At 42.0% G+C, this 11,330-nt stretch overlaps 1 protein-coding gene across 1 annotated transcript in view; it reads right to left on the bottom strand.

The window, feature by feature from the left end:
* Positions 5,257–11,330, bottom strand: part of LRPPRC (leucine rich pentatricopeptide repeat containing) — a 116,197-nt gene continuing 110,123 nt past the window's right edge. Inside the window, exons 37-38 of the mRNA XM_003125183.6 lie at positions 9,330–9,472; positions 5,257–7,482 (exon numbers count right to left, since the gene is read on the bottom strand). Coding sequence (XP_003125231.4) covers positions 7,426–7,482; positions 9,330–9,472 — 200 coding nt within the window. The 3' untranslated portion in view covers positions 5,257–7,425. The remainder of the gene's footprint in view (positions 7,483–9,329; positions 9,473–11,330) is intronic.

The raw sequence follows: 11,330 nt of genomic DNA, 5'->3' as shown, positions 1-11,330 counted from the left end.
ACACGTTTCTAAAGAACCTTGGTTCCTTTCAGTGGAAATGGTATTTAGAAGCCAAGATCTGAGTGGTAAGTATGCTCATTGCTATTGAGGCATTCCTGCTCCCAGGCCCTCTCGGAGGACAAAGCTAGGGAGTATATATGTGTGTATATATGTTCATATGTGTATATATGCATGTACACATATGCACACACAGACACGTCTGTCCAATTAAATATATATTAAATATATGTATTTCCCCACACTGATACAACCAATTCCCATCTACCACCGCAGAGCTGACTCTAATTTTCTCCCTTTTCATAATTATAACTCCCTCCTCCAATGGTAAGAAACCTGGCTTCCATTAACCCTAATATTTTCACTCATGAGGTTAATCCCCTGTAGATAACCAATCTCCCATCTACACTGCATGCCTTCTATGCGGACACCCCGCTAGAGCTCTAACTCCCCAATCAAGCCATCCCCAAGTTTGTGGAGATGCCCTCCTCACTCTACTCTGCCCACCACGGCTCCCTAACCCCTACTCACGCCCTTATCCCACCCTCAGTGTGGACACCTAATGGCTTCAGGCCTGAAGGGAGAAGGAAGACTGGGTTTTTTCTTTAGCTCTCCAGGGAGTCCAGTGTACAGAGAGGGCTGATGGCCACTGAGGTACCTCATGTGACCTCATGAGTGTTAGGACCATTCAGTCTACAAAGGGCTCTACTAACTCAGCGGGCTGTGCTGTGCAGGGCTGTGGGGCCGAGGAACAAAGGGCAAAGTGCCAAGGCGGAAGAGATGCAGAAACTCCAGCAGCACCATTTCTTTTTTTTTTTTCCTAGAGCAGTGGTTCTCCACCCTGGAGCTTTAACAAATGCCAATGCGGACCTGCCCCCAGAGATTGATTCTACTTGTCTGTTTTTAAAAAAGCTCATAAAGGGAGTTCCTGTCGTGGCTCAGTGGTGAACGCACCTGACGAGTATCCATGAGGATGTGGATTCGATCCCTGGCCTTGCTCAGCGGGTTAAGGACCCAACGTTGCCATGAGCTGTGGTGTAGGTCGCAGACGAGGCTCGGATCTGGCGTTGCTGTGGCTGTGGCGTAGGTTGGCAGCTATAGCTCCGATTAGACCCCGAGCCAGGGAACCTCCATATGATGCAGGCTCAGCCCTAAAAGGACAAAAAAGACAAAAAAAAAAAAAAAAAAGCTAAAAATAGAGTTGCCATATGAACCAGCAATCCCACTTCTGGGCATATTTTGGGAAAGGTAAGAACTCTTAATTCGAAAAGATAAAACATTCTTAATTCGAAAAGATACATGCACGCCAGTGCTCATGGGAGCACAATTTATAATAGCCAAGACATGTAAACAATCCAAGTACCCATCAGCAGATGACTGATTTACAAAGACATGGTGCCCATATATAAATGGAATATTACCCAGCAGTAAGAAGAATGCAATATGGCCATTTGCAGCAACATAGATAGACCTAGAGAATATCACAGTAAGTCAAATAAGTCAGAGAAGTATTATATGATATCACTTACACGAGGAATCTAAAAAAATGATACAAATGAACTTATTTACAAAACAGAAACAGACTCACAAACATAGAAAAGAAACTACAGTTACCAAAGGGGAAAGGGAGGGGGTGAGGTATAAATTAGGGGTATGAGGTTAACAGATACAAACTATTATACATTAAATAGATAAGCAACAAGGATTTACTGTATAGCTTATGGAATTATATGCAATATTTGTAATACCCTGTAATGGAAAATGACCTGAAAAAAATACATATGTAATTGAATCACTTTTGCTGTACATCTGAAAATAAAACAATATTTTAAATCAATCACATTTCAGAGTTCCCGCTGTGGCTCAGTGGTAACAAACCTGAAGAACCTGACTAGTATCCGTGAGGATGCATGTTCAATCCCTGGCCTCGCTCAGTAGGTTAGGGATCTGGTGTTGCCATGAGCTGTGGTGTAGGTCAAAGATGGGGCTGTGTCATAGGCTGGCAGCTACAGCTCTGATTTGATCCCTAGCCTGGGAACTTCCATTTGCCACGGTTGCAGCCCTTAAAAGCAAAAGTAAATAAATAAACAAACTATACTTCAATTGAAAAAAAAAGAAAAAGCAGGGATTGTGAACATTTCCTATTAAAGATCAGAGAGTAAATATTTTAGTCTTTGCAGGCTGTATAGTCTCTGTTGCAACTACTCAAGTCGGCTGTTACAGTGCAAAAATGCCACAGACAACTCTAAAGTATGGGTGGTATGGAGGTGTTTCAATGAAACATTATTTACAAAAACAGGAGGCGTGCTGGATTTGGCCAGAGGCTGTAGTTTGCAGACTCCTGATCAAAAGGTAAAAGTTTTGAAATTTGCATTTTTAAGCCATCCAATTTCCAGTTATGCTATTGAGAGGATAATTTTAATTAAGCAGAAAATAATTACCTATATTGACTCGAATATTTCCTGATGTGATTTTAAAACTGCTTTCGTTCCTATGAAGATTATTTAAGACGCAGTCATGCCCTCAGTCAAGCTGATCTCCCTGGTCAGGCTCACAGTAGATTTTGCCTTTACTTTTTTCTTTTCTTCACTTTCTTCTTGTTTTGATCCCAGATTAAACAGCTAGCAGCAGTGATATTTAAATCTACACCAAATCCAAGTGTTAACTGCGGACCTGGGGCTAGGAAGTTCTACTGAGACGCAAATTAGTCAGCGGGCAGAGTTCAGCACAGCTGCCCTGAGCCACCCTTCAGGCCCAGTCAGGGGTCTGGGGGCACCAAGCAGGCTCCAAAGGAAGGGCAAGGGACCGGGATGCTAGGATGTGGGAATGAAGAAGCATCTTGCTGGCTGATCTGTGTTTATTTGGAGAATACATCCAATGCTCAGACCTGAAAGAAGGACAGCTTACTTGCAAATAGGTCTAAACTAGGGAATTTAAATCTCAAGTTGTCCATCATTTGTTTTTGATAAAATGATTGGTTCTTCTAAAGTGGCCAGGGGACAGAGCAATAGCCTGTTGCGATCACATGGTCCATCTCAGCAGCTTGGGCAGGCCGGGAGGCAGGCAGATGGAGCACAGCGTGTCTTCTGGTGGCAGCCCAGGAACAGCCTGTCAAGTGGCATTAGCAGCTAATAATTAAAACAATATTTTAAGCAGAGGGGGAGTTTTAAACACACACCGACTCAAAAGCTGGTGAACACTTCTCGACTTTCCACGTAAAAGCACTCAGATTTATCATTTGTGTGAGGGTCTGGGTCTTTTTGTAAAACTGGAGGTGTTCCTTGTTTCCCCAGACTATCAAAAACCTCTCAGCCCCATGTTAAAAATGAAGCTCTTTTTTATTTTAGGTTTTTTTTTTTTTTTTCCTTTGGCTGCACTCACAACATGTGGAAGTCCCTGGGCCAGGGGTCAAACTGACCATGCCGGATCCTTAAACTGCTGTGCCACAAGGGAACTCCTGAAGCTTTCTGCTGTTGATTCCACTCTCGCACTGTGCTTGTGCGCAGCTTCAGGACGCCTGATTGCTCACACATTGGAGAGCCCTCCTCCTCCCGGCAGCAAATTGGGAAACGCTTCCATGTGGGCAACCCCCAATATCCTATCTCCGAGCTAGAAGCAGCGTCTGTTTCCTATGATGATGAGAGAGAGGAAGAAGCTCCCTGATGCACACGACCCATACATCTCATGAACATGCCTTAGAAAGGGAGACAGGTGATGTGCCCACTGACTCAATGATGCTTACTGGGCATTTAGCAGTGCCAGGCTGTTCTACCTGGTGGGTGTGCAGAGTACTGGGAGAGCTCAAGTTCTTGGGGGAGGAAATGACAAAAACAAGTAAATAATCGAATCTCAGCAAGTGCGCACCAGAGGGCAGGGCTGGTAAGATCTACTCTCAAATGAACTCTCTAAGGATGGACTTCGAGAGCCAACCGCTGTCCAAGCAAATGTGAAGGTGGTTAAATGTTTTTGCTCTACCTGGACCCGAGGATGTGTTTCTTCACGAAAAAGAAAGAAAAGATAAGTGCCTATTTTGAATTTGCTAATGCAGCCGTTTTATTTGCACCAAGGCTGCATAATGCGGGCTTTGTAGTCTGTGGGCCTGAAAGCAGGATACATTTCTAATGGAAACACTCACATGCATGATTGTACAACAGCAAAGCGATAAATTACCATGATTTCGTACCCCCTGCAGCTATTAGTTCGACTATACTTTGGGAATGTTGCTTTCCTTATAGAAGCTCTACAAATATTGGTTTGTCAGAAAGACAAATATTAAACGAAAATTGTGCTCAAAGACACGAGAAGTGTGCAGCGCTTACTCATTGCAGACTGGAGAAATAAATTGTACTGGGAAGAACGATTTACAATATAAAGCTAGCTTAATAATGTATTGGAACTAGACAACTCTGTGATTATGCCAAGCACTGGGTATTTGATTAAATGGAAGAAAATAACTTTACAGTGAAAGCTGTCCAGAGCCTGAGAGCACCTGCATTAAGATAAAAGTTTTTTGTGTTTAATATTCTTACAGTTTAGAGATTCCAATTTGACTATTAACTGGATTTTTAACTGAGTTTAAACTGGATTGCATCTGTTTTTTGGTATTCTCATAAAAGTACATGACGGTCAGACTTCTGGCCATGTGATACACTGCTGTGATTCTGGGCAGATTAACTTCTCTAAGTGTGCACTTTCTCCCCATGAGTACCCAACAAAAGGGGTGCCTGACCATGGGAGAACCCACAGAACTGACCACCGACCACTTGGGAGTGTGCTAGACTGGGGACAGAGAACAGACCCTCAGGAAGCTCACCGCCTGTGGGACACATGCTGGCCTTCAAGTGGCTGTGGAAGGCCTGAGAGCGAAGAGTTAGTAGACCGCCTGGGAGAGGAGAGGGGGGACTGGGCCCAGTGAGCACTTGCCATCGAGCGGCAGGAGCGGGAAGGCAGGAGGGGGGCTGAGTGCTGAAGACAGGCCTGGTGGGGTGGATCCCGTCATCTCTGCTGCTGCAAAATGCTGCACCTGACACTTAAGCAAGATCAAAGCAAGTGTTGCTTACCATACATTCGACTCGAGTTCTTGCCAACACTGTACCTCAGAGATCCCAAATTCAATTACCAGCTTGTCCTTAAGAGAGATAAGCAGTGACTTTGTTAGTTCTCCACACACAAACTGTACACCACTTACCAAGGATATTCTGGCCACAAGAGAGGCCCCAATTCTTAAGTCAAAGACTTTAAAAACAGAGAAGCCCACATCTTTCTGGAATAGGATTTATTCAAAGCATTTCACATTAAAATTACATTAGGTTCAAATACACAAACATACAGTTACATATAAAACACTATACTTTCCCAAAGTTTATAATGACAGTTACTTTTTAGAATTAGCTGTTTGCTTATAATTTGAGCCTAGAAGGTATCACTGAGTGCTATTATTGCGTTAACTCTATATTTGTTTATTTCAACTTCGCTATTATTTAGAAAATGTTCATTGGCCCACCTAGAACATATAATGACTATTTTAAATATCTGCGTTCAAATGGGGAAGCCAATAGTGCTACAGATATGACTTGATAGTTATTTAATTCAGGTCATATATTCAATGGTCCAACCTGCTGTTCAGAATGCTAGAATTATCTTATAGAGCACTAAGCATTAGAGAAAGCTCATCAAAGGATCTATATCTGTTTCTTCTATATGAGACCCACATTTTACTAGAGTCCAAAAGCAAGGCTGGCTTGTAATACGTCATGCAATTGAGATTGTACTTTTTTTTTTTTAAGAGTTAAATTTTACTTGGGGTGAAATTAGGACTTAAGCCCAGGAGACAGCATCTCAGGTAACCCCAAGAAACAGCTCTCGAGATTATACTTTTCTTAAAGAGGACCAGGAAGTTCAAATTATGCCCCAAGGCTGCGCCTCATCTTAAGAGACCTGTTGCAATGACGGTCAATAAAATTTAGCTCAACTACCATATGGTTGGCATGACTACAAAATACAAGGCCTGCTTCAGCGGAATCGTCAGTGGAGTGAGGCTTATGGCAAACATGTGGTATCAAAACTACAGCCTGTGCAGGTCTGCGACTGAGAAGTGGGCAAACCTGTATGAGGTCCTCTAGGCTGGTCCTCTAGGCATTGGCCAAACCTGATGCCTTAGGTCTAACGCTACAAAACAGCGATGAAGAAAAGCACGGCTAATGCCACGATGACATCTATTTCTTGGTTTCCCTCCATGAGTCCTCCCACTCATGCCATCTGCAGGCTCAAGATGCAGGATGGCAGGTCCCATAAGACACAGGTTAGCAGCATAAACATGGTGAGGATGGCTAACTCCCACCAAGGCAAAGTCTCCCTTCATGTAAATGGTGGGGACCAAAACAGTAGCTCATCACCAATTTCAAATGAACAAGGACACACACCAAAATGTGGCAAACGTTAAATAAAGCATTTTCAACTTATAAAGTAATTAATAATATAACCCCCAAATAGGTCAACATTACATATTAAGGTGGTAAACTGTCTTGACTACCCATCTTCAATTCTTTTAGTAACTATCTACAGTGTAGATGTTAAGAGGCATATAGGCCAATTTAGAATAACTTTGATAAAACTGAATGAACACCAAGATTTCACACCTTCATGTGCTTATTCACATACTGACTGGATGTGAGAATGAGGTAACAAGCCCAGTGGAGGATGCAGCTTGTGCTGATGAAGACCTGAAACCAGGATGAAGGAAATGCATTGCTTTGCTTCACGATCAAATTCATGACTCAGATGCAGCTCTGGAGACTTCCGTGAACAGAGGTTCGTGGGAGCCGACGTGGTGGAAAAAGGTCCAGAGGGAGGGCCCTGATCAAGGACAAGTCTCTTTGCGTCTCAGCTTCTCACCGGGAAATGACGGTCTGGATTGATGATGACTCGTGGGATGCCTCCTGGCACCAACATTTTTACAAAATTAGGAAAGTACACAGGGCTTTAAACAAGTAAAGGATTGTAATTTCATCGATTTTAAGCATCAGATATCTCACTGGGCATCATTTTGTCTGGCTCTAAAAATTTTTAGATGAACAATGTGGACAAGCAAGCCTTAACTAAAGGAACAACCTTTTTATGAAAATAATACATGAAATAGAGCAAGGGATCTAAAAAGTCACTGGGAAAAGAATCCTGAAAACTATGGCTTCGTCCACCAGAAGCCTCCAAGAATGCCATAGTTTTACACCGTAGACAAAACTCCAAAGAGTCTGGTCACTTAGTAATTGTCAATAAGATGTTGAACATACCATATATTATGAATAAATAAAAGTACATAAACAAAGTAACTTTTCATTTGTTTATTATGTCCTCTCAAATACGTTTAAAAAATAACATTTTAGACACAGAATCACAAATACACACAAAACAAAGCAGTGCTGGCTTGTTTCACAAAGGGTTTTCCTTTGACTCCTTTAGCTGCTTTGCATAAAATTCAAAGCTTTCCTGTAGAAGAGAAAAAAAAGGAAGGGAAGTCACAGATAAAAGTTACCAGCAACAGGTGCTGGCACAAACCCCAACAATCATAAAGTGCTGCAAGCTAGCAGCACAGACTGCAGGCCCATGGCCGCCGCCATCCCCTCCAGCTTTAGCACTCCCCTCTGTTTCAAGATATCACCAGTTCCAGAACCCCCAGTTCAGAGCTAAAGGACCAGCAGCCTCTGCTGTGTGTGCATGGGCGTGTGCATGGCGTGTGCATGGAGGTATTTATACCTGGGTATGGAAGGTTGAAGGGTTTGAAATAAAACCTGTTTTAGTGACTCTCAGTTCAATGAAACAATAAAGTTATTTCACACACATGACTTCTCTTATTAAACCAAGAAAATGAATCGAAATTTCCTATGCAACCTACTGAATGGGAAAAAATATCTGCAAATCATATATCTGATAAAAGGTTAAGAGTCCCAACACGAGCAACAGAGAAACCCAACAGACATGTTTCCAAAGACCTGTCCGTTGACCAACAGGTATGCGAAAAGGTGCTGCCCATCACTAATAAGTAGGGCAATGCAAATCAAAAACGCCATGAGCCACGACCTAACACTTGTCAGAATGGCTATTTTCAAAAAGACCGGAAGCAACAAATGTTGGCGAAGCTATGGAGAAAAGGGAGCCCTGGTGCACTGTTGGTGGGAATGCAAATGGTGCAGCCACTATGGAAAACAGGATGGAAGTTCCTCAAAAATTAAAACTACCATGTGATCAAGCAATTTCACTTTGGGCATTTATCTACAGAAAAAGAAAACATGAATTCAAAAAGACACGTGCTCTCCCTTACAATAGCTAAGACACACAAACAACCTAAATGTCCATCAGTGGATGAGTGGATAAAGAAAATGTCACAGATGCACACATATACACAGAGGAATATTATTCAGCCATGAAGATAACGAAATCTTGCCATTTGCAATATGGATGGACCTGGAAGTATTATGCTAAGTGAAGTAAGTCAGGGAGAAAAAGATAAACACTGTCTGGTCTCACTTATTTCTGAAATCTGAAAAATACAAAGAAAGAGAACTGAGCTCATGGATATAGAGAAGAGATTAGTGGCTGCCTGAGGCCGGTGATGGGGAGAGCAGTGAGCGGGGAGGGAGATGGTAAAGCGGTTCAAAAGGCACAAATTTCCAGGGAAAACAGGTAAGTACTGAGGATACAAAGTACACAGCACGGTGACTATAGTTAATAATACTGTGCTGGATATTTGAAAGCAGCTAGGATAGCAGATCTTGAAAGTGGTCATCACAAGAAAAAAAAAAATCTTGTGACTATGGTGACAGATGTTAACTGAACTCACTATGGTGATCATTCAGCAATATACACAAACATCGAATTACTGTTATATACCTGAAACCAATACAATGTTATGTCAATTATACTTCAATTAAAAAAAACCTAGACGAAGAAATAAAACCCAACTTATTTAAAATGGAAACGAACAAGTAATTAACAGTGACATAATATGCTTGGCTCTTGAAGTACAGGCCATTAAATCCTATTTCAAGTTGAAATGGAGAGAGAACTGCCCCAAGGACATTTGATAAACTCACACCTATAGTTGAAGGTCTGAGACTGACCTTGTATTTTAAACCTCAGCCCCAGAAGGCTACGTCCTCCCTCAGCCAAACCCATGGCATGACTGTTCGGTTCCTAAAGCCTCCCCAGAGGATCCTTCACAGAGATTTAATCCTCATGTAATTAAGATTTCAACTTATTTTTTTTTTCACATCATTATGAAGCATACACAAATCTGTAGAGGTATTTTTTTCCCCTCTTAATTAAGAAATACTCACAGGGGGTTCAGTGAAAGGGACAGACTCTCCAGCATTCTTCAGCAAAACTGCATAACGCTTTAGAAACAGATCATTCAATTTTGTATCCTTTGCAGTCAAATTTTCATACAGCTCTTTAGCAGACGTGACATCTTTGTCTAAGACTGGAGAAAAAGATATTAATCATGGATAAGCCAATCTATCTTCTTTTTTCCCAAAACACTTAGAAGTCACTGGATCCCTTTATCCCAAAGCAATCAAATACTTAACTACCTTCAGCAAAAAGCCACATTCAGAATCTACTACAAGCTCCTGCCTTCCTTCCCCATACCTCTCATTCAGCATGATCCACCATGAGAGAGAAAGAAAATGACAAAAACAGCTATTTAAAAAAACCCATGCTGGGAGTTCCCGTCAGGGCTTAGCAGTAAAAAACCCCACCAGCGTCCATGAGGACATGGGTTTGAACTCTGGCCTTGCTCAGGCATTGCCATGAGCTGTGGGGTAGGTCGCAGATGTGGCCTGGGTCTGGTGTGGCTGTGGTGTAGGCTGGCCGCTGCAGCTCTGAATCGACCCCTAGCCGGGGAACGTCCATATGCCGTCAGTGCGGCCCTGAAAAAAAAAAAAAGGCCCGTGCTAGTTAAAGTGAGCAAAAACTGAAGTCTTCTTCAATACAGAGTAAGCACTTGACCTTTTACTTAAAACCACTCTTTGAAAACAAACTAATTCAGGGACTGTTGTGGTGATGAGCATGTAAAATAAATTACATGAAGTCTGTATCTATCTCAATATCAAGATCAGCAGCTAAATAACACCAAAAGACTTCCAATACATTCTCCTATCCTAAAACAAGCACACGAGGAATATAGTTAGCTATTAAGAAAACAATTTTTATATACATTATCAATATACATTAAAAAATCTATATACATCCATATAACATCAAGTGACACCAATACGTCACTTCATTGGATGCTGAAGTAACCCAGAAGCTAAGTTTAGCTGGCTCTCTACTTGTGATTGTTCTGTAAAAATTTTAGGTTCACTGATGAGTTAATAAAAAAGTTCTGTTAAGAATTACTGCTGGTGATTCAACTCTTTAATTTTGCATTCGATTATTAACATCTAAGCACCTAACAGGAGTTCCCGTCATGGCTCAGTGGTTAATGAATCTGACTAGCATCCATGAGGATGCAGGTTCAATCCCTGGCCTTGATCAGTGGGTTAAGGATCTGGCATTGCCGTGAGCTGTGGTGTAGACCGGCAGCTACAGCTCCGATTTGACCCCTAGCCTGGGAACCTCATATGCTAAAAACGGCCCTAAAAACAACAATAACAAAGTACCTAACATTACCTCTACCCTCCCAGCACCAAGGTGAGCCTCCAGGATGATGTGGGAAGTTCAGGGATCAAGCCAAGAATCAATCTCTCAAAGGGGAACAAGGGTGGATGACTCAATACCTCTCACTGGAGTTGAACAGATCTTCACAGTTTGGGTGAAGTCAATTTCCTCTGTGTAAATCCTTCATTCCCATCCCATCCTTCTCCTACTACTGTGAGCTCAAGCTCTGCCATCTTCTGGGAAGCTGCTCTGAAAATTCTTCTATCTTCCCTTTCACTACTTCCTGCTCTTCTCCCTCCCAATTCTCAAGGGGGATCACACAAGCTCGTTTTACACTGTTGCACACGACTTCATCTTATTTAGTTATTGCTTAGTATCTGCCAATTCCCCACATGAAACTTTGAGAAAGTTTATGATTACAGCACTATTCTGAAACACATGATGTTTTGCTCATAAGGGTGAAGAAAATGGAGACCCAATTTGCTAATTCTGATTGCTGAATCTGATGTTCTGCCAACAATAAAATCAACGAAGCAACTTTTCATGTACCCCTTGCCTCAGGTGAGCAAATCAGATGGTGAGGTGACCCATCTGATTTTGAATGCTAATGTTTACCTTGAATACTGAGGAAACATTAGACTGGTTCGCTTTCATTCGTGATTGCCTGGCAATTGGAGCAA

This window comes from Sus scrofa, chromosome 3 (genome assembly GCF_000003025.6).
Source record: "Sus scrofa isolate TJ Tabasco breed Duroc chromosome 3, Sscrofa11.1, whole genome shotgun sequence".
Taxonomy (NCBI): domain Eukaryota; kingdom Metazoa; phylum Chordata; class Mammalia; order Artiodactyla; family Suidae; genus Sus; species Sus scrofa.
This window is presented reverse-complemented; position numbering and strand designations above follow the sequence as displayed.